This window comes from Puccinia triticina, chromosome 8A (genome assembly GCF_026914185.1).
Source record: "Puccinia triticina chromosome 8A, complete sequence".
Classification (NCBI taxonomy): domain Eukaryota; kingdom Fungi; phylum Basidiomycota; class Pucciniomycetes; order Pucciniales; family Pucciniaceae; genus Puccinia; species Puccinia triticina.
In genome coordinates, this window is record NC_070565.1 from 3418399 (window position 1) to 3446133 (window position 27735).

The window sequence follows — 27735 nt, forward strand, 5'->3', positions numbered from 1 at the left end:
TTGTTTCCTGTTCCAGGTTCCGCGGGGCAAGATCGAGTGCAAGAAGGATCCTCTATGCTGAAAGGATCAGGGAATTGTCGGCCAGAACCCTCCTCCATGACGCGAGAGCATTTAAGGCAACAGAAACATTCATCCGAACCTCGGCCAGACTCCCCCAGTTCCGCAGGGTAGAGGACGCCGAGGGAACCCACCAATGATCTCCTCAAGACGGCAACCTCACCGAACCCCTGGATCTTTCCTCCCCCCTTTTCTTCCCTCTTTTTCCCTTTTCTCATTTCTCATCTCTCAACACCATACATTAAAATAAATGGCGGTACCCTCCACAGAAATTTAGTTGTTCTTCTCCTCTCTATTTACATAGATACTGTTGTCACTCTTCGACAGTCTTTGTCAGTCAGATGAATATGCATAGTGCGCAATGTTAAACCAAATCTGCACTAAAAAAAAAAAAAAAAAAAAAAAAAAAGAACTCTGCAGAATAGCGCAGCGCCCACAAGCCGCTGCATACTGCGCCCCCGCGCTTCCGCGCCCGGTCCGCCGCCTCTTCAGCCTTCAACGTTCACGGTCTCCACCAAGGAATCTTAAACATCCAAAATGACTTCGAAACCGAAATCGAGTGGCAAAAGCCGATCGTCAACATCCGCAGGACCAGTCAAACAGCATGTCAAAGGTAAGCAAACTGATCATCTTTGGAAAACTCAAACAAGGAAAACGAAGCTGACCCTTGGTATTCCCAACAGGTGAAAACTTTTATCGAGATGCAAAGAAGGCCAAGATGGTCAAGCTGCTATCGAAGGATGGTGGGAAGGCGATTCGAGATAGGGACGGAAAGATCATCAAGGCGGCCGCCTTCCAGTCCTCAGATGCCCCGAATGGTCGGATCCAACCTGACCGAAGATGGTTTGGAAACACCCGAGTAATCTCTCAAAAAGCACTAGACCACTTCCGCACATCTCTCGCTGAGAAGCAGGCCGACCCATACTCGGTTATCCTCAAACAGAACAAACTTCCCATGAGTTTACTCCAATCTGATGTCGAGAAAGCTGCACAAGGCGGTAAAGGAATGAAAGTCGACCTAGTCACCGCTGAACCGTTCGAACAAACGTTTGGCCCCAAACAACGTCGGAAACGCCCTAGACTCAGTACCGCCGGAACGTTTGAGGAGCTAGTCACAGAAGCAGAGGATCTGAATGCCAACAAGAAATCAAAATCATTAGGCGGCGAAAAACTACCTCCGGTTGATGGTCTGGGAAAGTTCATCAAAGGTGGAGAGGAGCAAATGGAGGAAGCGGACTCCCAAGAAGATGAAGAACAACACAACGTCGCTGTCGATTACATCCTCAGTGCTGGCACTTCAAAGCGGATTTGGTCTGAACTTTATAAAGTTATTGACTCGTCAGATGTCATCCTTCACGTTCTTGATGCTCGTGACCCCCTCGGAACCCGTTGCCTCAGCGTGGAGAATTACTTGCAGAAGGAGAAACGCGGTAAGAAGATGGTTTGGATCCTGAATAAAGTCGATCTTGTGCCTGGATGGGTAGCCGTACGTATTTTTCACATCTACCTTATGACCTTTTTGTCGGTTCAAGTTCTCTTAAACCACAGCTGATTCGTACCCTCCATATCAGTCGCGATGGGTGAAATATCTGTCCAAATTTCATCCCACCGTTGCATTTCATGCGTCTATCAACAACTCGTTCGGCAAGGGATCATTAATTCAACTTCTCCGACAGTTCTCTTCGTTATTTTCAGATCGAAAACAAATCTCAGTAGGCTTTATTGGCTACCCAAACGTCGGAAAATCGTCTATCATCAACACCCTGAAGAAGAAGAAAGTCTGTAACGTTGCCCCGATTCCAGGGGAGACCAAAGTATGGCAATACATTACCTTGATGCGTCGGATTTATCTCATCGATTGTCCGGGGATCGTCCCGCCCTCAGCCAAAGACAGTGAAGCTGCCAAGGTGCTGAAAGGAGTCGTCAGAGTCGAACATCTTTCATGCCCCGCCGACCATATCCCTCCGCTTCTAGAACGCATCCGTCCTGAATACTTGATCCGTACGTACGGGATTCAAGAGTGGCAAGATTCCGAAGATTTCTTGACTCAAATTGCCCGGAAGTCTGGCAAACTACTAAAAGGTGGCGAACCTGACCTGCGAATCGTTGCTACCTGTGTTCTCAACGACTGGATCCGGGGTAAAATACCCTACTTCGTATCCCCACCCGCTCAAACTGCGGGCTTCAAGACTCCAAATTCTACCGAAGAGAAGGATGAATCTCAACCAATTGCCGATGAGGTCAATAGCAAGGACACTGACGACAAAATTGATGAGCAAGCAGACGAGGTGTGCTACGATGAATTGATCAAAGCGCAATCTGCTCAATCTACCAAATCTTCCGGTCCCGACGAAAACGCCCTAGCTGACGACCTCGATGATGATGACGACGATGACGAAGTGGATGAAGATCTTGATATCGCGCTTGATGATGATGAAGACGATGAAGAGGAAGATGAGGACCTTGATATCGTCTTGGAAGAAACAGAGCCAATACGTCAAGCTGGACAAACAAAAAAAGCTTCTAGAGTTTCCGAGAAAAGAAAAGGTTCGTAACATCTTCTTTTACCTAGCAATAAGCGCCCAGCTTTATTTTGCTGATTATCCGTCCTACTTTTCTGTTCTCCCGACCGATTACTGTGCAACGTAACAGGAAACCAAGGAGACGCGGATCCTGATTCGGTCGATCGTAGAGGCAGAAAACCTAAGGAACCTCGAATGACAACCAATAAGAAAAAATCTGAGAATTTCTTCACTAATGCCAAGTTGCGTCGTTTTTAGGTTCTCTTCGAGAAAATGTTCCTTTTCTCAGATCACTGACTATGTCGATGTTTTTTTGACTGCTCGTTGCACTTCTAGTGTCAAAAATAAAAACCGGAATCGGAAAGTTCCCAAAGTTAACAAGAAGACTAAATGAATCAATCCATCAGACGATTGGGATTTACTAAGTTTCAAGCATCGCTAGAGTTCAGGGCAGCTTGGCCGCTCCACTCATGGGTTTTCAATTTCCACATTCAATCCAATCAGAAAGTCTATGCTTATCATATGTCCCCACTGCTTATCATCCGCAAATCCCTTGTCATTATCCAAATCTAGCAAAATTAGATGCACAAAGGACATCTTTTGTCATACACTGCTTATAGATACGGCCCTATGTTTCACTTGAAATTGCTTTGAATCATGCAAAAAACACACAATTTAGTTGTGGAATGCTGAGAACGTTTGCAGAAAAAAACAAAAATTGAATTTGCAGAGAACCAAAGACGTAATGCAGCAGTGATGGTGAAAACAAAGGTTGTATTGTTTGCAACCTCCCGGGATCCCGGGTAACGTCGATTGTCCTCTGCTTCATACATAATCCTACACAACATGATGGTTAAAGAGCCCACTTCACTTGTCGCTGGCGATCCCACCCACACACATGAGAGCATTCCTTCAGCTTTGATCAAGGCAGAAACAATGTCAAGCACTTTCAAAGACCGCCGAAGGGTTGCAAATCACATAAAATCCAAGAGAACCCATTGCGATCTCACTGCTGCACTTATCAAGTATCAGTGGGAGCAAAGGGGAACCCCTAACAAATCAACCTGATTGCCCCTTCAACATGTATTGCTGTGAATTTTTCTTTTTCAGACTAGATTGTAGGGAGTTGAAAAATCGACTCCCAAAAGTTGTTTACGTCGCGCGGACCGTCTCGGGACGTCCCCCCTGGGTCCTCGGGACCTCGCGCGGCCCCAAAAGCATTTTGGGAGTTGATTAATTAATTCCCCTCTCAAGGATGGGAGTCAATACATTAATTTAACAAAAAATGACGAAATATACAAAAAATTTTATATCTTGTCATTGTTGTACCCAAACACCCTAAAACTTTTGCAGCAATCTAAATACACTCTTTAGAGAATATTGTGAGCTTCACGGCATTAGTACTCCTCAGGGAGACCCTGGGTAGCCGGGGGGCTAATTTGGCGGATTTTCTATTAAGGCAATCCACCAAATCCTTGGCTATAGTGGTCCAAATTCCCCCAGATTTTTTCTGCCACATTAATTCACTCTCTAGAACATATGTTAGGCTTAATGGCACTAGAACTCCTCATGGAGACCCTGTGTAGCCGGGGGGCTAATTTGGCGGCCCATCTGGGGACTCCATGTTTTGGGAGTACAAAATCAAGGAACTCCAACTTTTTTGGAGTGCTGGCCCCCCAAAGCCAAAAATGTGGAGTGCACAAAGTAAAAGTTTGGAGTGCATTTAGGCTGACCCTTAATAAATCAACTCCCAAAAGTTGTTTACGTTGCGCGGACCATCTCAGGAAGTCCCCCCTGGGTCCTCGGGACCTCACGCGGCCCCAAAAGCATTTTGGGAGTTGATTAATTAATTCCCCTCTTGAGGATGGGAGTCAATACATTAATTTAACCAAAAATGACAGAATATACAAAAAAAATTATATCTTGTGACTGTGACCAGTCAGACCGGTCATTGAGGGTAATAACACCTCTCAATGACCGGTCATCACCGGTCATTGGGGTGAGTCACATCTCTTGATGACCGGTCAGACCGGTCATCAAGGGGAATAACACCTCCTCTGGATGACCGATGTGTACTGGTCATTGAGGGGAGGTGCTACTCTTGATGACCGGTTGGTCTGACCGGTCATCAAGAGGAGGTTCTACTCCCCTTGCCAAGGGGAGTAGCACATACTCATCAAGAGGAGATGTTACTCCCCTCGATGACCGGCACAGACCGGTCATCAAGAGATGTGACTCACCTCAATGACCGGTGATGACCAGTCATCAAGAGGTGTTATTACCCTCAATGACCGGTCTGACCGGCCATTGAGAGATGTGACTCACCTTGATGACCAGTGATGACCGGTAATTGAGAGGTGTGAGTCCCCTTGATGACCGGTCTGACCAATCATCAAGAGCTGTGAGTCCTCTTGATGACCAGTAAAGACCTGTCACCAAGGGAAGTAGCACCTCCTCTCAATGACCGGTCATCCAGAGGAGTTGTTATTCCCCTTGATGACCGGTCTGACCGGTCTGACCTGTCATTGAGAGATGTGACTCACCTCAATGACCGGTGATGACCGGTCTGACTGGTCTGACCTGTCATCAAGAGATGTGACTTACCTCGATGACCGGTGATGACCAGTCATCAAGAAGTGTTATTACCCTTGCTGACCGGTCTTAGCAATCATCAAGAGGTGTGAGCCCTCTCAATGACCGGTGATGACCGGTCATCAAGAGGAGGTGTTATTACCCTTGATGACCAGTGTGACCAATCATCAAGGTGTGAGTCCCCTTGATGACCGGTCTGTGCCGGTCATTGGGAGGTGTGACGGGTCCGCGCCGGTCATTGAGAGATGTGAGTCCCCTTGGTGACCGGCACAGACCAGTCATTGAGAGGAGATGTTACTTGCCTTGATGACCCGCACAGACTGGTCATTGAGAGGTGTGATTTGCAATGACTTGCGGTCCGGCACAGACCGGTCATTGAGAGGTGTGATTCCCCTCAATGACCGGCGGTCCGGCACAGGCCGGTCATTGAGAGGAGATGATAATTTGCTCAATGCTGGTCTGTACCAGTCATGGAGATAAGGAGGTGACAGCTGGCATTGAGTGGGGTGTGTTTGTACATAGCCCGGTTGAATTTGTGTGCACTCCAGCTCTGGCTGGAGTGAAAAGTACTGCACTCCCCTTTTGAGGAGGAGAAATATCAGGAATGGAGTGCTGGGGGAATGCACTCCAATCTGATGGAGTGAGACTCATGGGCACTCATTACATTTCCTGGCCACTGGAGTTCTTTGTGGTGCACTCCAAAGAGTCTTGAGTCCCGGGTTCTGCACTCCAATTGAGTTGGAGTACTCTAGTCTGTACTCCAACAATCATTGGAGTGCACACTCAATACACTCACTTTTGGAGTGCTTTTGGGATTTTTTGGAGTGCATTTAGGCTGACCCTTTATCAATTCTTGGTAGTCAATTTTTCAACCCCCAGATTATATTTTTGGACTTACTTTGCGCACTGCAAAAAGCTCTTTGCGCACTGTGCAGTGCGCAAAGTTTGCAAACTCTTTGCACACTGCGCGTGAACGCGTGAATGACACAAATTTTTCAATTTTTTTTGACCAATAAATAGAAAAGCTTCTTATTGTCCTCTGTGAATTTCTTTGGAGTTTTTTGAAGCTTCCTTGTATTCGTAAAAATTCCACCAATAGATAAAACAAGTACAGTCATTTGGGGACCTGCAATCCATATTCCCACAGGCCAAAAAATCCAAAAATTTAAGTGAATCATGTTAAATATGTATTTAAAAGTTTTAGAACTTTTTGGCCACTTGACACAAGGAAAAGGCTTTCAAAAATCAGTATCTTTTTCTCAAAATATGCCAAAATGCACCAGTAAGTGGTGAAATTTCCTAATTTTTGAAAGCCTTAATGTTCTTGCACAAAGTGGCCAAAAAGTTCTAAAATGTTCAAATAAATATCTATCATGATTCACCAAATTATTTGGATTTTTTGGCCTGAGGGAATATGGATTCCAGGTCCCCAAACGACTGTACTTGGGTTTTTATTGATGGGATTTTTGAGCATGAAGGAAGCTTCAAAAAACTCCAAATAAATTCACAGAGGAAAATAATAAGCTTGTCTATTGATTGGTCAAAGAAATTGAAAAATTGGCGGCCTTCACGCGCAGTGCGTGAAGAGTTTGCAAACTTCGCACACTGCACAGTAGAGACTGCCCGTGGGCAACCATTTGGCAGTACCCGCCCACGGGTGCCGTGTGCGGGTCCGCGTATTACAATTTTGGGGAAATTGCTGTGGGTACCCGTGTCCACGCAGGTACCTGCCACAAAAGGTCATCCCCCCAATTTCTCCCGGAGGGCCCTGCCACCGGCTCAAGTCCTCCAACTGGGTAGTCAACAAGCCTACAGAAGCCACCTCCGACTTCCATATCACCAACAAACCCACACTCTGAGTCGGGATCCCACTGATAATGAGAAAATTGGTAAGTTTTCTTTAAACTAATTCATCTCAATTGCTTACCTATCTGACAAATTTTCTGAAAGTTTGAGCTCAGAAAATTGCCGCCAACGCAGTCAGCGCAGACTATTCCAGCTATGAAAAGCCAGAACTCTCATTGCAACTTGACAAAAAAGGACGTTGTATGATCACATATCCCTGCAAGATGTTAGCCAAGATCATCATTCCTTCCTTTTTTCATTCACCATTTTTTTTTTCACTGACATTGATTCTCAAATCAGCTGTAGCATGAAGATACACAGGCCAACTCACAATTCTTCATGCAGTAAATTGTTGAAACATGCTGTGGCATGTCTCAAAAAACAGTGTGAATTGATGTCAGCCTTAGAGTCAGCACAGCTGACCTAAAGTCTGCCTTTTCTACTTTTTACATATGAATTACTTCATATCTTTTTCACCTTAAGAGATATCCTTGTTTTGTCTTCATATTCTGTTTCCTCATGCAATTTTAACCCTAGTTACAACTTGCCAATTCTTTGTAACTATACTCCCTCCCTGAGTTCTTGAGTTGTGGCGCGCATGCGCAGTTGTGACGTGTCAGCGCTACCAGGCGCGCCAAACCACATGTACATATGTAATTACATAAGCAAACTGTGAAAATTTTCGATGTCAGGATCCCCCTTGCCTGAGGAGGATTTACAGAATTCAGCACACCAGAACCACACCCCAGATAACCCAGGATCACCACCAAAGAGATTACCACACTCCCAGTATACCTACTGTCACAGGCGCCTAGGATATTGACAGTAAGTAAACTCTTTCACTGAACCTTGCTTAAACAGAGTGAAACTATGTTGCTCTTGATTGTTTCTTCTTTTCTTTAACTCTTTCAATCATCAAAGATCAAATGGTTGTCTCTGATTAAGACCCATAAAATCAGAGCAGAGTAGTAACCCTACTTCTGAATCCCACCAATGTTTCCTTGTTGTGAGTGGAGGCTGTTGCAATCTTTTTTGGCCTGGCACAGCTGGCATCCAACTTTTCCGGGTTGAGAATAGCCCAGATCAATTAATAAAGACTTAAAGTCTAGGCCTGATCTTCTCTTTCTCTCTCTTTCTGTTCCTCTCTCTCAGTTTGTATTCCTTTATCCCAAGAAATCCAAACCATTCTCCCCTCTTTTCTTGTGTCCTGCTGTCACATAAGAGACACAGGCTCACAATCGACCAGCCAACAAAATCTGGCCAGTCTTGGAATTAGTGGCACAGGCAATATTGACCCATAAGAGGTGAAAAACATTATCTTTATCTCTATGAATTGCGCTGGCTGTGGAATTTCAATTCAACTCTATATGTATTATCCAGGTACAGCAACTCTGCGCGATTTGGTGTGCTGAGGCAGCGCGACCCTTTTCAGCCTTGCTAGACAAGTCACACAAGGCTATTCTCCATCCCACGGTTGTTAAACACATGCCTCCGGAAAAGGTAGTTTCAGCATCCATTCATATGCTCTATACTGTGGTTCAAGACAATTACCAACAGATTTTAAAGGTGGAGAATTTTCTCTTGACTTCATTTCCAATATTTTACGCTCTCACGCTGACTGAATATCAACAATCTTTAATGTTTTGAATCTTCAGAATCATGTAGGTGCCATGTACCTTGGGGCCAATGCCTGGCAGTCCCCCAATGGACACAATATCCTTGGGATAGTTATTTACCGATTAGTCAAGAAGAATAGTGCAAAATTTGATCTGGAGGCGATGCCTCTTGATTTAGTTTGGCTAGCAAAGAGTCACACAGGCAATTATCTTGCCAAAACAATGCGTGCACTGGTGGAAAAGTTTGATATTCAAAATCAAGTAGGTTGAAATATCACAATGTTGATCTCGCTACAAACTTTACAAGCTGAAATCTTCTGTTGATCAGATTTGTGGCATTGTCACAGACAATGCCTCAAACAACTTTTTGATGGTCGCCAAAATAAAGAAGTTTAAATGGCCTTGATTTAAAGTTGATTCACAGTGGATCAGGTGTTTTGCACATATCCTGAATTTGATTTTCCGCTGAATTTTGAAAAACTTCAACAAAAATGAAACAAACCACAAGCTGGCTTCCAATTTGGAATTGGAAGAAGGTTCAGAAGATGAAGATGCTGATGTACAGATCCGTAGGCAAGTTGTACAAATATTTAATATAAACTAGAGTACAATGCGGCTCCGCCGCTGCAGGCGCTCGCGCGCTGCATTGTTCAACAGCATGACCACAACCAGCCTGCCACTTTGCGCAACACATTGTGTGATCAGTTAAAGCCTTATGCCTGTAGCTCAAGGCACACTCTCCGGCCCAGTGCCAGGCGCCACAGGAACTGCAAAGCCCATAGCCCAATTTTATGAGGAAGACTAACAAAATCAAAGCCAAGGACTTTCTTCTTGCAGTTTCTTGAAGGGTTATCAACAACCTTTTTTTTTTTAAGTGCAGATTTGATTTGACATTGCGCACTGAAGCAACAACCTTTTGACTCTGTTTGCTTAAATATGTTTCCATTTGGCAACAGCTTTAATTTTGGCTTGTTCCTATCAATGCTTTTTGGTTTGTGGACAGTAGCAACAGTTGAGTGTGCCATCTATTTTGAGAACGACTGTACTCCAGCTTATGGTGTATTTAGGTGTTTATCAAGGTGCTTGAGGCTGACACCACTTGCTCAGCCTTGGTCTGTGAAGACCCTCAACTTTCAAGGAAGCAATCTTACCCCAAAGAGGAGAAAGACCCAAAACTTCTACCATCACCATCCACCCACAAAATCAACCCTCTTCAAGAGACCAAATAGCCAAGTAAAAGCTTTTTCTTATAAAACAAAAAATTGTATCATATTTGGACAAACTGCCACAAAAGCCTTATTTGCAGGCAAATATGCAGATTGTATCAGCAGGTTTGTGACAGTTTCTGCCCAGATATTATACGGTGTAAGTTGCTCAAAAGGTCAAGTTGCTGGAAATTGAATAGGGTATACCAACCTGCTTGAGCTGGAGATACCAATCACCAGTGATGACTGTTTGTGCCAAGAAATCCACTCGTTTTCTCATCAAATTCCCTCAAATTTGTCCTTCTTTTCCTTTAAGGCGCGCTCAGAGAGATTTCATCAGTTGACCAGACTTATGAACAGCTTGCAGCTATCCTGCAAGATTGTTAACCATGTAAGTTGCAATGTGCCACTGGAAGGAGGGGAAGATTGCAGGATTCAGGACGGACTTGGATGAGCAAATTTTGAGAGGTGAAAAATAAAACACAACATTATGGCTTTGAACTGACCTAAAGAGCGTTTCAAACTCTATGATGAAATGGGCAGGAGCCCCTTTGCTCTCAAATTTGAGGACAGCTTGTTGGCCTTGATGACCTCGGCAAGCTTGTAAGTCAGATCATATTCTCCACGAGTTGCCCCACTGTAAATACCAATACTTGGCCTGACAGGTCGAGGCGGGATAGGGAGAGCGGTAAGGATCATGCACTTGGGTCGAGCTTCTGTTGCATGCAAGCCAAGGATCTGCAGATCCTCATCTGATATCTTCCAGAGGATTTACTGAGCCTTTTCGGCGGTTAATGGCTGCCGTTCTGTGCCAGCTAGAGTCCCGACGCCTTCTTCCTATGGCAACAAAAAAAGATAAGATATTAATAATAACAATATGTGTTTCAGGAAGGAAGGAGATGGAGGAAAAGGGAGGCTATGAAGGATGATGGGGTATGGTTGGACATGACAACGGCAATGACGAAAACAGGTTGGCGGGGTTCGGAGGGACAGATTGATGGTTGGCGAGAGGAAAGCTCAGCGAAGCTTCAGACTGAGACGCCAAGTCAGCAGGTCGGACGCGGGGGACGGGGAGGAGGAGTAGGGCCGGGGAAAGCGGAAGGAAGGAGTGGCGCGACAGCAGAGGGGGGCCAGCCCGGGTGGGGTGCCGGGGCGGAAGGGAGGTCAGGGTGGAGGAAGGGGTTGGTAGAGCGGGACTTGGGGTGGTCTCTTCCGGCAGCGGCAGTGGGGAAGGAAATGCGGGGCGCGCTGGAGAGGGACAAGGCATGGAGGGGAGGGGCGGGCACGGGTCTCGAGAGCGGTCTTGCGGCGATCGCCAACGTGAAGGCCTGGTCAAGGGTATTCACACTAATAAAGCTTTGCGGGTTGGCGCTGGAGTAGGCGACGGCGCCGGCGGAGACCGTGTTGAACTTGGCCTCCTCCTTGGCGGCCTTCCGATTGTGGTCCTCTTCCTTGTCAAGACTGACAACCATGGCCTCCATGGTCATGAGCTCTTCGAGGTTGACGCCGTAGTGGCTTGTCGTCTGCTGCCACTTCATCTCAATGGTGTTGGAGAAGATGGAGTGGGTGAGAGGCGTATGAGGAGGAGAAATTGGTAAGCAAGCTGTTGGTGAAGCGCTGGCTGATAGAGCCCGAGGAGTGTTGCTTGGAGGCAGCGGGTTGGAGAGATTCCTGGCGCTAGATCTGCTGGATCTGTTTGATGGCTTTACTGGTCAAAATTGCCGGGGTGGGGAGGGTTGACAACAGCGTGCTGGACTGTTCCTGGAGATTGCAGGCGGAAAAGATGAAGCCAAATATACATACATGTCAGTCAAAAGGGTCCCGACACCCGCTCGGTAGGGTGGGAAGGGCTTTTTGGGTGACAACGGTGATGAATGCGGCAATGTATGTAGAAAATGAGTTGAATGCGGTGAGTCTTGGAATATTGAGGTGGGGACAACTTGTCTGATGCATAGTTATCGTTACAGAAGCGGTGGTTGTACTAAGTTTCAGGGAGGGGGAAGCAAATCAAATACTTGTGTAAATAGAGCGCTTCGTTGGTCGTTGTGTGTCCCTCACAGATCAAATTCCCCTCTTGCAGTTGTAGAGGCTGGGTTTGATCCATCCTTTTTCTCCTCCGTCCTGTGCACTTGCAAGGACTTGAGGGGTGGAAGTCTTTCTTTTCACACCTGTTGCAGTTGCGCAGGCTGAGTAACCCCCCTCCGCCAATTGCACTTGCATTAGGCCCGAGTGGTTTAAGTTTTTTTGGGCTCCCTGCAATGTTTTGACAGGTTGAGCGGACAATCCTCAGAAAAAAAGTCACATGTAAACCCTCCCCTGCTGCAGTTGCGCAGGCTGAGATTTTTTTTTTTCATTTTTTTTGCCTTGCGACATCCTATTCGCCCCCCTCTAACCCCTTGCAATTGCAACAGGCGAGGAGGTTAAATCCGGTCCCTTTTCATTTGTGCTTCATGAATTGGGGGACCAGTCCAAGTGCATTTATGTTGGGGGACTTGAAATTAAATTTTCACGGCAGCAAAGTCAAACATACTTCTGCCTGAAAATATAGATGGGGGAAAACTTTGAAGTTGGCAGTCAACGGTGGGCCAGCTACGCTAACCGTAGCGTTAGCGTGGCGTAGCGTAGCGGAATTCCGCTAACTTTTAGCGTAGCGTTAGCGGAATTGCGCCTTTCTGCGCTAACGCTACGCGCAAAGGGTGCGTAGCTAATTTAGCTGTTAGCGTAGCGTTAGCGCAGATGCGCGCAATTGCGCTAACGCTACACACACAGGGCGCAAAAGAGCGCGCGCTACGGTGCGCCACAGTGCTTTTAGCTGAAAAAAAGGCCTTTTTTTCCGCTAAAAGTGCTGTAGCGCAGCGCAGCCTAGCGTAGTGACTGTAGCGGCGCGCTAACACTAACATACAATTGGCGCGCTGTTAGCGCCGCTGAAACGTAGCGCAGCGTAGCAGCGCGCTAACGCTACTCAAAATGAGCGGGCGCTTTTTGCCGCTACGCTAACACTAAGTGGCCCTGTAGCGTAGTGTAGCGTAGCGGGCCACCGTTGTTGGCAGCAACTTTGAGTTATGGGCACTTTTTCAGTGCCTTTTGAGAAAAGGGGAGGGTGAACCCATGAACCAAATTTCCACAAAAGTGTGGATTTAATATACTTAGATAACCATTATCTAAAGTGACTTTTGCCTCTTTTGGAATCCAGATACGACCCAGAAATTTTCATCAGTTGCAACCAAGATCCTAGCAAAGAAGACCCTGCCAAAAGCAAAGATTTAGACGTATCCAACCAAGATGAAACATTGGAGCTGGAATTATCAATTGATGACATCCAGGATTTGAGTGATAAGGATGACAAAAATGATGCTTACACTTCAGTCTCATGCAAAAAAAGTTTGCAAAAGGTAGTTATTTCTCAATTATCCTCCTAACTTGATATGTAATCTCATTTTTTATCTTCCCAGTTCCGAGCTATAGCTTGCAAGCTCTGTAAATCTCCCAATTCAAAGGCGGAGTTTGTTGAAGTATGCGTTGAGATGAACTGCAATAAACCTCACAACATCAAGAGAGATGTTCAAACAATATGGAACTCTTACTCCACCTTTGCCCAGATTGAAGGAATCATTCGATGCAAGAAAGCAATGTGAGTAACATTCCACAGTTTTTTTTAATCCAACCAAAAAATGCTCATGATTTGTTTAATTTGTGGCAGTATGATTTGGCAAAAGGACCAAAAATATGGGTTGGATTGGAGACATCACATTGACAAAGATGATATCCAATTGGCACATGACTTGGTATCAATACTCCGGATCTTTTACAAACAGACCCTTCAGATATCTTTGACTGGATTGGCTTGACTAACTCACATAATCATCTTTATTGATGAGATCTGTAAGCCCCCCTCCTCAGTTGGGCTTACAAGATGTCATTGGATGACACAAGCCTGTCACAGTATTGTATATAGCCCTCTCATCTTTCATCCCTGGCTCAGCAGAGAACTGATCCCTCTTCTCTCTGAGCCAGGCAAGCTCTTTCCCCCTTCTCTTGTCTTTCTCTTTCATGCTTCTCACAGGAGAGAACTGATCCCTCTTATCTCTGAGCCAGCAATCAAAGCCCCCCAGTTTGGTCCTAGAACTCCTCCTCCGTGCCCATTCCGCCGCTCCTCCGTCATCCGCTCCAGTGAAGGGACTCAACCCTTACACTTTTTTTTTCTAAATCCCAAACACCCTCCCTTTTCTTCATTGACTGCCTTAAAACGCCCGTTCCACCCGCCCGTTCCGCCCGCCTGTTCCGCCCGCCCGTTCTGCCCGCCCGTTCCACTCAGACTAAAAAATTTCCGCCCGTTCCTCCCGCCCGCCTGAACCCATTCCGCTCTGTTCTGAAAATATCCGTCCGACCAAACATAGCTCAATCTCCACCATTGCCAACCTCATTCTCTCGGTATGGACTCCCACCAGTTCAATGAAAGCTACAAAGCCCGCATCCAGCGTCTGGAGGATGTTGTACATTTTCTGTTAGCTAGAACAAAGCCTGCCTGGTCCTCACTTGTCCCCACGGCTCCCCCGGTCGGATCATTCCGGTATTCGATTGATCGAGGCCTCAAACCCCTAGTTTTTGAAGGGACGGCACTCTTTCTGAAGCTCTCATCTCGCAACTTGGTCCCCACATCAAGCTCCTCCGATCGATCGCCCGTCTGGCTACAGCCCTCCAGTCCTTCCTCCTCCTCCCAACGTCCCCAACAACCTCCGCCATGCGCTCATCCTCGCTCGCCAGCCTGCCCTCCTTCCCTGCCCCGCTCAACTCAATCAATCAGGTTAGGGCCATTAACCATTCCCTCGCTGGTCCAACGCTTGGCGAGAGCCGCCCAATCGCCTAACCCATCACTCTTACCGAAATCAAAAAAGCTGCCGTTCTCATCCTCGGTTCTGCCCGCCCCCTTGGCTACCACCCAACATCCCCACGGCTCCCCACTGCTCCCTATGACCGATCAGCGACAAATGAGTGTCTCGGCCGGCCCCACTAAGGACATCCTGCAGGTTGCAGACCCCAGGACGCCCTCATCGACGCCTTCCTCTTCCTACATCTCGCCCAAGCACTCACTCTCGCGTTTTTCAAGGTGCTCAGTGCCTTCAATCTCCTCCACACCGCATTGATCCTCGGCTTGTTTGCCGCGAGCTCGCTCCCCATTGCCGCTGCCGTCCACCTCTCCGACCACAGCCCATTACTCGCAATCTTCCTCCTCCTTTGCCTCATCATCTTCCTCAACCACACCGACCGCCTCTGATCTCCGAAAGGGCCACCCGCAAACCTGCTCAATGAGTTTGCTCCCATCAACTCTTGCCGCTCGTTCAAGTCTTCAGCTTGTTAACACTCCTTCTACCGTCGATAGAAGGATCTCGTCAACCAATGTTCAGGCCACTGCCGTACGCGCCTTGACTGCACCAGTTCCGCCTACATTCTCCAACTTGTCCACCACCCTCTCTTCCTTGTCCAGCAAGCCTGCTCAATACAACCTGCCTGTCCCGACTATAAATACCCCCAGCCCGGCAGACATCTGCGCTGACAATGAAGAATACCGCAAGGCCATGGTCGAAGCACTTGCTGCCTTTAACAACAAACAAGACCGACTGTACAGCTTACGGCGCCCTGCTCTTCCTGACAAACTCCCTCCATTCATTCATTCCTGACTGTCCCTCCTAGTCTATCACTTCCTGATTGCCTCCTTCCTTCCAACCTCCATTCTAGTCCTCTGGTCTCTTTTTCTTGCCATGCTACATCCCAGTTTTCTTTGAACTTGTCTTCCTTCTTTCTTTTTTATAGGAGGGGAGACTGTAAGCCCCCCTCCTCAGTTGGGCTTACAAGATTTCATTGGATGACACAAGCCTGTCACAGTATTGTATATAGCCCTCTCATCTTTCATCCCTGGCTCAGCAGAGAACTGATCCCTCTTCTCTCTGAGCCAGGTAAGCTCTTTCCTCCTTCTCTTGTCTTTCTCTTTCATGCTTCTCACAGGAGAGAACTGATCCCTCTTCTCTCTGAGCCAGCAATCAAAGCCCCCCAGTTTGGTCCTAGAACTCCTCCTCCGCGCCCATTCCGCCGCTCCTCCGTCATCCGCTCCAGTGAAGGGACTCAACCCTTACAAGATCACAGAGCATCTTTCCAGTGTGATCAAAGGAGAGGGTGAAAAGTATCCACCTGTGCTTCAAAACGCATGCCAACTGGGCCTGCAGCTTACAAACAAATATTACACACTCACCAACTGCTCACCCTTGTATTGTATTGCCATGGGTGCCTTCCACAATCTCCTGAATATCTTCTTTTGATTGACTTCTGCTAACATCTAATCATTTGCAATCATTTTGACAGCACTCCACCCGTCTTTCAAGGAAAAATATTTTGAGATAGCTGGATGGGAGAAAGAATGTATCAAAGAAGCTGTTTGGCTCACGTGTGAAATGTTTGATTCAATTTACAAAATCAACTCTCCAACCTCCAGTCAACCAATCAAATCAAACAAAGTAAGATTTTTTTGGGCCCCTTTGATGCTTGCTTAGCTGACAACTGAATATTTCAGCCCAAGACAGGACATCTTGCACAGCTTGCGTTGGCCGTGCAATCAACCCAGTTATCAAATGATCCGTTGAATCAATGGCTGTCATCTGGCCTGATTTTAGACAACGGGAACCCAATCAATGCGCTGAGATGGTGGATCCAACAAAAGAGCGGTGGAAATATCCATGGTGGGCTAGCCCAAATGGCTCTCAATGTCCTGAGTTGCCCAGGTATGTAATCATGATTCACCATTGTTTTGGCTTGATTTGCTTGTTTTTATTAAATTTAGCTACATCAGTAGATGTTGAGCGGGCTTTCTCCTTTGGACGCTGTCAGCCTTAGAGTCAACACATGAGTTGACCTAAAACTGCCTTTTATATCCATTTTATACCTAAATGTGTTCATATCTTTTTAACCTTAAGACATAAGGTTGTTTAGACTTCATATTCTGTTTTATCATGCAATTTTAACCCTAGTTACAACTCATCATTTCTTTGTAACTCTACTCTTTCCTGTGTCAGCCTTAGAGTCAGCTCAGCTAACCTAAAAGTCTGCCATTTCTACATCTCAAATTATTTGAGCACAATAAATCTCTAAACTAGAAGTTGATCCGCAAGCTCTAAGTTCCTCCAATTGGGTCCCGCGACTCAATGAATTACAATTGAGTCCTGCGACTCAATGAATTACGATTGATTCCTGCGACTCAATGAGAGTTATGGCGCGCATGCGCAGTTGTGACGTGGCAGCGCTACCAGGCAATTGAGTCCTGCGACTCAATGAATTACAATTGAGTCCCGCGACTCAATGAATTACAATTGAGTCCTGCGACTCAATGAATTACGATTGAGTCCCGCGACTCAATAAATTACAATTGAGTCCCGCGACTCAATGAATTGCAATTGAGTCCCACGACTCAATGAGAGTTATGGTGCGCATGCGCAGTTGTGACGCGGCAGCGCTACCAGGCGCGCCAACCACTTGTACATGTGTAATTATGTAAGCAAACTGTGAAAATTTTTGAAGTCAGGATCTCCCTCACCTGAGATGGATCTACAGAAATCAGAAACCCAGAACCACACCCGCAGATAGCCCAGGATCACCACCAAAGAGGATACCACGCTCCCAGTATACCTACCGTCACAGGCGCCTAGGATATTGACAGTACGTATCACTCTTTCACTGAACCTTGACTATCTCAGAGGTAGAACTCTGTGTCTCTTGATTGCTCTCTCCTTCTGCTTGTTTTTGCCCAATCTTTGATCACAGGTCTGCACCTATCTTGACATCATCAACCAAAGGATTCTGCTGCATCATATCCTTCTTTTTCTGTGGTTTTTGTGAGAAAAAAACCACATAGGTTTCCCTTTAAAGAACCTTGTCTATCCAGAAGGAAGCTAAAAGATTGTGGCTGGATTAAACTTGTCTAATCCAGGAGCCCTCCACATTTCTTTGGTGAGAGGAGGCTGTTGCACTCTCTAGCACAGCTTGGCAGCACTCCTTTAAGGAGGTAGCATTGCCAGTGGACGTGCATACCCACCAGAATAACCTTGAATATCTGCTTATCTTGAATCTGCTCAGTTTTTTTCTCTCTTTCTCTCTCTCTCTCTTATATTTGTATTTTCTTTATCCAAAGAAATCCAAATATTGCCCCCCATTTTCTTGTGTCCTGCTGTCACCATAGAGACTCAGGCTCACAGACGCAATTACGTTTCATAAAAGAGACACCGTCTCAGCTCGATTTCAATTAGCAGGGGTATGATGGTCGCTCTTTACTCAAAAAAAAACCTGATCCAACCTGGTTTGCTCAGGAAATGGAAGGATGGTATCCAGGAGGGAAAAAAACAAGGGTCAAAGACAAAAGGTAAAAAAATTGTTGTAACTAGAGCTTGATTTTTTTTCAAAAAATTTATATAACGGCAAGGAATCCAAGTTTATTAAAGACACAGTTTTTTCTAACTCACAAAAAAAAAACAAGGGTTCTCCCTACAAATAGAAAAAATGAGAGAAAAAAAAAACAAGGGTTTCCCCTTTTGAAAAAAATCTTGCAAAACAAAACAAATCTCCCCCCTGAATAATGATAAAAAAAATCTCAACCTAGCCCCTCAGCATCAGAAAAAGTGCTGTGTCCACAGGCTCACCCCCCAGCCCGTGTCAAACTCACGGGTCAAAAGGGATGGACATGAATGATGAAATGTAGAGAGCTGAGAACAGAGGCATGATGCTGGTGAGTGTCGATGGTTGTGGAAGGATTATGCATTTCATAAAGACTGAGAGAAAGAGAAAGAAACAGAGAAACACAATGAAGAAAGAAACACAGGAGAAAAAGGAAGTGATGAATTATACCTGAGAACAGAGGCACAATGCTGGTGAGTGTCAATGGTTGTGGAAGGATGAGAGAAGGGATCTTTCCACTGCCTCTGTCTCAGGTATGGAGAAGTGAACTGGTGACATGTGTGTGACAGATGAATGACAAAATAAAAGAACATGCAGAGTGTGAAGCAGGAAAAAAACTGAGGTACTGTAAGATAACTCAACCCCCCCCCCTTGCTGAGCACTAGGATGAGGGAGTTAGGGAACAATGCCAAACAGAAGTCAATGACGTTCCAGCATGATTCTTGGCAGCGGTTTTGTAAGCATATCCGCCAGCATGTTGGTGGTGGAGACATGAAGTAGGGACACACTTTTGTCCTGAATGCATTCGCGTATGAAATGGTAACAGGCATGGATATGTTTTGTTCTGGCGTGATGTTCCGGATTCTTTGCTAGAGCTTTGGCACCCTCATTGTCAACGTGGATGGGTATGGGTGCATCAGGACGGATGTGAAGTTCAGTCAGGAGGTGACGGAGCCATAGGCCTTCTTTGCACGAGTCAGAGAGGGCTTTGTATTCGGCTTCTGTGCTTGAAAGGGAGACGGTAGCTTGTTTTCGAGATTTCCAGGAAATGGCCCCATTGCCAATCCAATATGTGTATGCTGAAGTGGATCTGCGGTCGTGCCTATCTTCTGCCCAGTCGGAGTCAGAGTATCCTGAACACTCAAGGGGACCTCCTAGCTTGAGTTTGAGATCTTTTGTAGTGACTAGGTAGTTCAACACTTGTAGGGCAGCTTTCCAGTGGGATTCAGATGGATCACATAGATGCTGGGAAAGGCAATTTACAGCAAAAGCTATGTCGGGACGGGTGCATTGGGATACCCAGAGAAGGGATCCAATGAGTTGAGGGTATGGACCCAAAGAGACAGATTCTAAGGGGGAACGGGGAGAGAGGTCTTTGAAAGAGCTGTCGGTAGGAGTTGGGCATGAGATGGATTTGCTTTCTAGAAAACAGGAACACAGCTCGTTGATGTAGTGGGATTGGTTTAGAAAGACTAGTCTGTCTTTGAGATCGCGGGTAATCCAAAGGGAAAGGAAATGATGAAGCTCCTTGTCGGCGCCTATTTTAAATTTTGCGCCAAGAGAGGGAATGAGTGAGTCAACAAAGTGTGGTTGTCCCACAATCGCCAAGTCATCCACATGGGTTGTAAGAGCACCTACAAGGATCCCTGCCTCCAGTTTGAAGTAGAGGGTGGGATCGTATTTGGAGTTTGAGAGACCTAGATCAATGAGAGCTTTGTGAAGTTCGAGATTCCATTGTTGTGGGGATTGCTTTAGGCCGTAGAGAGAGCGGTTAGCCTTGCACACCCAGTCGGGATGCTGGAGATCCTCAAATCCCAGTGGTTGTTCCATGTAGACCGGGGTATCAAGGTGGCCATTTAAAAACACTGTTTTGAAATTGACTTGACGACCTTTCCAATTCTTGTTTGCCAAAAGACTGAAAATGAGACGCAGAGTTTCAAGACGAAGGGTAGGTGAGAAGACTTCATCTTAGTCTGTTCCTTGTACTTGGGAGTAAACCATCGCGACAAGTCGGGCTTTAAGCTTTTGGATGGTCTTGTTGGGTTGACGTTTGATTTTAAATACCCACTTTGATTTGATGATCTTCCGCTTATCGGGTCGGGGGACTAATTTCCAGGTTTGCATTTCAAGAAGTGAAGCAAATTCTTCATCAGCAGCTTTCAACCAGCGGCGCTTGTTTGGGGATTTGAGCAGCTGTCGCCAAGTCTTTGGCGTGTCCAGATCGTTGTCTGCAGCAGCATTATTTGCAAAGTTGCCTAGTCTTGAAGGAGGTCTGCAATCTCGAGTTGAACGACGATGAGGTGGTGGAGGCAAGCAAGGTCGGGATGGTGTTGGAGAGGGGGGCAGAGGAGGAAGATCAATTATGGTCACGTCCTGATTGGTGGAAGGTTCTGGGTCAGTCTGGGAAGGAACAAGAGAGTCATTTGCTTCCTGTACGTCAGTAGGGGACAAAAGGTGCTCAGGATCATCAACGGGCCAATCAATTTCAACATGTAAGGGAGTTTATGGTGCTACAAGTTCCAATCCGTAGGGGAAAGTGTCATAGCAAAACACCACATCCCTTGATTTGACTGTCTTACGGCTTCCAAGATCAAATATTCAAAATCCGTTTCCATCTGAAAGGTAGGAGAGAAGTATTGCCGACCTAGCCTTTTTGTCGAGTTTTTGCCTGTCTGCCTCCGGGACTTTTTACCAGACAAAGCACCCAAATGGGTGTAGGGAAGAAGGGTTGACAGCTGGAATGTCGAGGATTGAGGCTGGAGATTTGAAACCACTAGGTGTGTGGCACGGGAAGGAATTGTAGGGGAATGTTGAATGGCGGACAGCATCCACCCAGAACGGCTTGGGCAAGTTTTCTTGTATCAGGCTTGAGCAGACCAGATTGTGAATGGTTCAATTTGTCCTTTCAGCGACGCCGTTTAGCTGTGGGGAGTGGGGTGGACCGGGCTTGTGGGTGATTCCGGCAGAAGAAAGATAAGTTGAAAATTCTTTTGAGAGATACTCTCCCCCGTTGTTGATGCGGAGGGCAAGAATTTTGTGGGCACCACTCCGTTCGAAAAAGGCAAGAAACAGTTTAAAACACGCAAAAGCATTGCTCTTTGATTTCATTGGGTAGACAGAAAGAAATTTAGAACAATCATCTACAAAAGTGATGAAGTATCAATAGCCTTCCCTGGAAGTTACCTCATACAAAGCAACATCTGAATGTATTAGTTGTCCTGGTTTTGATGCTCGGTGTTGGGATTGACTTTTGAAAGCAATTCGGAGCATCTTGGCTTGTACACAGATGGGACATCGTTGAACGTTGATTTTGTTCATAACTGTTGGAGTGATGTTTTGTGACTTTAGCAGTGCTTTGAGGGATTATAAGCCAATATGAGAGAGACAGTAGTGATAGGAAAGGAGGGAATTGTTGGTGAAGGCGGGTGAGGTTGAAGTAGAGGAGTTTGAGCTTACAGGCTCTGCCGGAAGGTAATATAGGTTACCCCGGCGGTAGCCCTCTCCCACAATAGGACCGGTGACTGACAACTGATTGGTAGACTACATCTTACATCCAGTTCTCGTGAACATAACGGTGATGCCTTCATCGACAAGGTTCGCTATTGAGAGGAGCGGTTCGTGGAGTGAAGGAACAACAAGCGTGGGAACGGAAGTCGTTCCGTTTATTGGCAAGCGTGCAGGGCCTTTGTGGGTAGCTTCCACCACTGAGTGATTGGCCAGTCTAACCGGAGTCTTTTCAGGCTTTGCGTTGATGACAAAGTCAAGGTTGGGTGTCATGGACATCAAGCACCCCGAGTCAAGGTTTGCATTGCCCAAACCTCTGAGTCCTGAGGTGGATGAGAGGGAGATAGCCGTGTTTTTGGCCGTGACTTTGATCTCGGGACCGGAGTAGTCAGACTCCTCGTCCTCCTTGTATTTTTAGGAGGATTGACCAAGAGTTTCTGCAGATGTACAACCAGCCTTTGCAGATGGTTTGGTCTGAGATTTCGCCGGGGCATTTTGTTGGGATGCCTCCCAGCCAGCTTTCTGCCTGGCCTTATGATTGGCAATCAGTTGGCGGGTGTTGTTGCACGAGTTGAGATCGTGAGAGTTGCTGTTGCAGAGAGGGCAACGTCGGGCTTTCTTGGCGCCCTCCTGTTGTGTGGGTTTGGTATTGCCGGAGGGAGTCTGCTTGGGAAGGTTGGCTTTGGTGGAGGATACCAATAATATTATAGCACTCTGAGATTGTCGACAAACCGACTCATTCTTCAAAGCCAAGACGATGGTCTTGGTCTTGATGCCTTCCTGATTCATAAGGTGAGAGACGCAGTGGAGCCAATCTGCGGGAATGGAGCTTAGTAGGGCTGCGTTATGAACGTCATTGGGCTTGAGAGGATTTTCATTGGTGACCAGGGAACAAAGCTTTTTGTAACTGTTAGCTAGCGCTTTGATGTGGGCGTGAATATTGTCACCTTCCATTTGTGCATTAACCAGCTTGCGGATCCAGTAGACCCGACCGCCAGTCGACAAGTCTTGATGAGCTTGAGACAAATTGGCCCAGATCATGGCGGAGTCGTCTTTGTCCGAGAGGTGACAAAGATTGGCTTCATCAATGATCTGTACAAGAATAGCACAGACCATATCGTTGTTGTCTTCCCAGTTGACAGGTTGACTTTTTGGGTCCACTGTGGTCAGAACATGACTGACTTTTGCCGACTTAAAGACCCAATGCACAACTTTCCTCCAGTTGAGATAGTTGGAGTCGGGTCCGGGGGCTTTGAGGATAGGGAGTCTTGCAGCGGATATTTTTGGGGTGGTCGTCAACATCTGGTTTTTGAGATCAATGTTGACGTGTTTTGGTGGGTCCTCCTGGTTGTTGGCCATGTGTTGAGTGGAGGACAGAAGGGTAGTTGATCCTTGTGGTGTGGGTCACGAATACAAGTCACTCTAGTCGCCAATTTTTAACGTGTCTAGCGGTTGTTCTTAGCTGGAAGCTAACTGGCGCTCATAACCTGATGAAATGTAGAGAGCTGAGAGCAGAGGCACGATGCTGAAGAGTGTCAATGGTCATGGAAGGATTATGCATTTCATAAAGACTGAGAGAAAGAGAAAGAAACAGAGAAACACAATGAAGAAAGAAACACAGGAGAAAAAGGAAGTGATGAATCATACCTGAGAACAGAGGCACAATGCTGGTGAGTGTCAATGGTTGTGGAAGGATGAGAGAAGGGATCTTTCCACTGCCTCTGTCTCAGGTATGGAGAAGTGAACTGGTGACATGTGTGTGACAGATGAATGACAAAATAAAAGAACATGCGGAGTGTGAAGCAGGAAACAAACTGAGGTACTGTAAGATAACTCAACAATGAAGGCCCCCAGCCCGCAGCTAAGGCTAGGGACCAGTGGGGGGCCCACTCTTTAGCCCCTCAAACTCTGCAAGTGCAACAGCAGAGGGGGTGAGGGTGAACCGACGCTGGAATTACAGCGGCAGAGGACACCCTGGGGTAAAAAGAACCCGAGAGCACCATCTTTTATATGTTTGGTCCGGCTCAATACACCGTCAAGCTAGGTCAAGCTACCCTAACTTAACACAAGTCCCCCACTTTGGAGGGCCCTGGTACAGCCTGGGCTGGCGCAAAGCGCGACCTCCGAAGGAGGGACTTGGGACTAATGTCCACATTTTGGCCTGAGAGATTCCGATCTTCCAAATGTTTTTGCAGGCAATTTTGTGCCTTTCAATTTTTGACCCTGTTCCCAAAGGGCCCCAGGCATGCGCTTTGGATCATCAAACTCGTCTCCCTCTTCCCTATCTTTTGCCACTACACATGTTCCTGGAAGTCCAACCATTGTTGCTCCATGACCCTTCAAAGTTATGTATTTTCAAGGTTCCTTGAGCTGTATGCTGTGCGGATTGAACTGACCACGGAAAACAGTATGGTTTCTCCATTCAATTACACAGGAACCAAGCTCTCCATGCTCTGGTTAAGAGGCCTTGGCCACTGCAGCCCCTGCATCCAATCCTCATCATGAGGACAGGGACACAAAGCCAAGATGTTCAGCTATCTTGACCCTTCAGGGCTCCAGCAGAGGCTGCCTAGTTTTTTTGGTGTGAAGGGAGAAAGGGAAAAATGGCATAAAAAGCCACAAAAGCCCCAATCTCTCAGGCAAGAAGTGTGACATAAGTCATAAGTCCCTCCTTCGGAGGTTGCTTCGCTCCCCCAAGGAGGGACTTAGTTAAGTTAGCAAGCTACCCCTGCTCTGCACAACATGGCCTTGGCAACGACAATCACCGCCACACCGCTACCATATTCTCAAACCGCGACCGCGTGGCACTGATTGTGTATGTATCTAACCTTCTGTGAGTCCGGTGCGCAGTAGGGCCATCACAACCAGTTGCCCGGTCTCCCAAAGCCCCACGGTCACTCATTAGGCGCCCCTGATGTGCACCCGTCAGAACTGGCCACCGGACCCCTGATGCTGTAGCCAAACAGTAAGACAATGGCCATATTGCTTAGATCATCAAAATTGTGGGCCCCTTCCCTACACCTGTGGCGCTCTCTGGCAAGTTCAGTTATAGGATTTTCAACTGGAAAGGTGAGTCCCTGTTTTTCTCATCAGCCAGCTGTTGTTTTCTGATAGAAAATTGATGCATGCCAAAAAATGCTGAATTTGAAAGGTCAGCTGCCACATCCTAATTTGGCTTCTACACAAGGAACGAGTCCGTGATCTTGGCTCAGCTTGCGCCATCCCTGCCGGCATGCAAGACCCTCTTCCGGCTCAGTTTTGCAGCCTTCCCCACTCACATCATCATCAACCACTACATGGTCTTGCCCCAGGGCATAGCACATCAAATCAAATACAAATACGAATACTCGAATTGATTTGATCTGAGTCAAATAGTGAGAGAGCAGATTTTTGGTCGAATATTTGAATAGGCTTGAATATCTCTTAAAACTGAAAGACGGGGCCTTTTGGCCCCCGGAGGAGTTTTTATGGGCCCTTTGCTGGCCCTGGGGCTGCCCTATGCACCACTGGGGCTGCTGATATCCACTGGGCCCGCTGATATCAGTATCACAAGTCCGGGACCGGCACCCTACCAGTACCAACCACCGCCACCAACAAATCTCGACTGTTGGAGGCCTTCAGGAGTCAACAGGTAAGTTTAGCTTGCCCTTTGTGAGCCTGTGTCTCTTGTGTGACAACAGGACACAAGGAAAATGGGGGGATTCTGGTTGGATTTCTTGGGATAAAGAAATACAAACAGAGAGAGAAGAAAGAAAGAGAGTAAGAGAAGATCAGGCCTAGACTTTAAGTCTTAATTAATTGATCTGGGCTATTCTCAACCTGGAAAAGTTGGAAGCCAGCTGTGCAAGGCCAAGAAAGAGTGCAACAGCCTCCACTCACAACAAGGAAACGTTGGTGGGATTCAGAAGTAGGGTTACTACTCTGCTCTGGTTTTGTAGGTCTTAACCAGAGATAACCTTTTGATCTTTTAAGATTGAAAGAGTTGAAGAAAAGAAGAAACAATCAAGAGCAACAGAGTTTCACTCTGGATAAGCAAGGTTCAGAGAAAGAGTTTACTTACTGTCAATATCCTAGGCGCCTGTGACGGTAGGTATACTGGGAGTGTGGTAATCTCTTTGGTGGTGATCCTGGGTTATCTGGGGTGTGGTTCTGGTGTGCTGAAGTCTGTGGATCCTCCAGCTGCATGGGGGATCCTGACTTCGGAAATTTTCAAAGTTGGATGACATAATCACACATGTACATGTGGTTGGGAGCGCTCAGGCACGACTACACGGCGCTGCTGCGCATGTGTGTCACAAACCACAAACTCTATGAAGGAGTAGAGATATTGTAAAGTGATCAGTGAACACTAGGGTCAAAATTGCATGAGAAATCAGAATCTGAAGTCAAAACAACCTTATGTCTTAAGGTTAAAAAGATATGAGCACATTTAGGTATAAAATGGAGATAAAAGGCAGTTTTAGGTCAACTGTGTTGACTCTAAGGCTGACACCCTTTAATCTATACCGGAAGAAGCTCAATCGGAAACTCCGGATTCAGACTGATCCTTGATCTGTCATTTCTTTCACCTTTGTTTACACTGAAAGCATAATGAGTACAGCCGATGCGGATGATCCCCCAGGAAAATCACAATCTCAACCAGATCCGTTGCCATCTCCGGAAGTTCAAGTGAATTCTCAGAGGCGTAAATCGACCGGCGTCAACCAATCAGAGACAGCGGTCTCTTTTTTTGCTCCTCCGGATTCAAAAGGCAAACGAGTCTGCTTGCTCAACAACTGTGGCAAATATCTCATATCAAACAAGACCACAAAGGCCAACTTGGTGAACAATGTGGCTCGGAAGCATCCTGGCGAATGGAAACTTGCCCTTGAAGCTGCCAAAGCTGCCGAAAATGCCAAAGAAACCCTTCAAACTCCACATAGCTCCAGTACCCCTACTCCAGCCGCTACCAGTACCCAGTTGATGTCATTATCTAAACCAAAAGGACCTCTTCAAAAGCTCATGCTCCAGTCCCGACAGTCAACTTTCAACACCAACCTTATTGACTGGATCATTGAAGACCAGCTTCCCTACGCAAAAGTGAAATCTCCGAAATTTATCAAGATGATCCGAGGCCTCAACCCTGGTATCACAATCTTTAGCAAGCATACGGTTTCTTGGCGAATTAAGGCTCTCTACGCGAACAGTAAGCCTGCAGTCTTTAGCTTCTTGAGAATTCAATCAGAGCAATTCTCTTTTACGACCAATATCTGGTCCTTGGCTGGCGGAACCCCGTATATCTCACTCACCTGTCATTTCATTTCAAAAGAATGGGCTCCGGTTTCCGCCACGATTGGGCTCAAATCCTTCCGGGATAAGCACACCGGTGCCAACATCCACGACAAAATTGTCAAGATCTTTGAGGAATTTTTCTGCCTTTCTGAACGCTCCACTTCAAACAAACAAAAGGCAATCCACATTGATGATACCTCCGACAATGAATCTAGCTCTTCCGATACCGCTGCTCAAGACGTGAATAGTGATGAAAATGAAGATCCTTCAAGTGACAAAATCGACCTCTCGTATCTTGGGAAGCGCATCATATCCATCACTTTGGACAATGCATCAAACAACAACAAATTCATTGAGACCGTCCTCACTACTAACCTTTTGTCCTCTCCAGAAGCTCACATACAATGTTTCGCACACATCTTGAATCTTGCAGCAAATGAAGTCCTGAAGGTCATGGAGGATTCTTTGACTAAACTCCGGACGGTTATCCTACATATCCGACAATCTGATCAAATCTTCAGTGCGTTTCAGGATCTCTGCAAGGATAATGATGTAAAAGCAGCAAAACCAATCATTAACAACGCCACACGCTGGAATTCCACATATGATATGCTCGATCTATCTCTCCTTCAAAGACCGGCAATTGACAACCTTATCTCCTCATACAAGAAACTTAAGCAACCTAGT

General features: G+C 46.5%; 2 protein-coding genes across 2 annotated transcripts; one reads left to right on the forward strand and one right to left on the reverse strand.

The window, feature by feature from the left end:
• Nucleotides 1-594: 594 nt before the first annotated feature.
• PtA15_8A308 (uncharacterized protein) lies at nt 595-2973 on the forward strand (the record flags this gene model as incomplete). Its single annotated transcript, XM_053171724.1, has 5 exons — nt 595-670; nt 741-1543; nt 1629-2604; nt 2710-2821; nt 2916-2973. 5 exons carry the CDS (start codon nt 595-597, stop codon nt 2971-2973), a joined length of 2025 nt encoding a protein of 674 aa, XP_053022959.1.
• Nucleotides 2974-10883: 7910 nt separating this feature from the next.
• On the reverse strand, nt 10884-11375 carry PtA15_8A309 (uncharacterized protein; the record flags this gene model as incomplete). Its single annotated transcript, XM_053171725.1, has 1 exon — nt 10884-11375. One exon carries the CDS (start codon nt 11373-11375, stop codon nt 10884-10886), a length of 492 nt encoding a protein of 163 aa, XP_053022960.1.
• Nucleotides 11376-27735: the final 16360 nt, after the last annotated feature.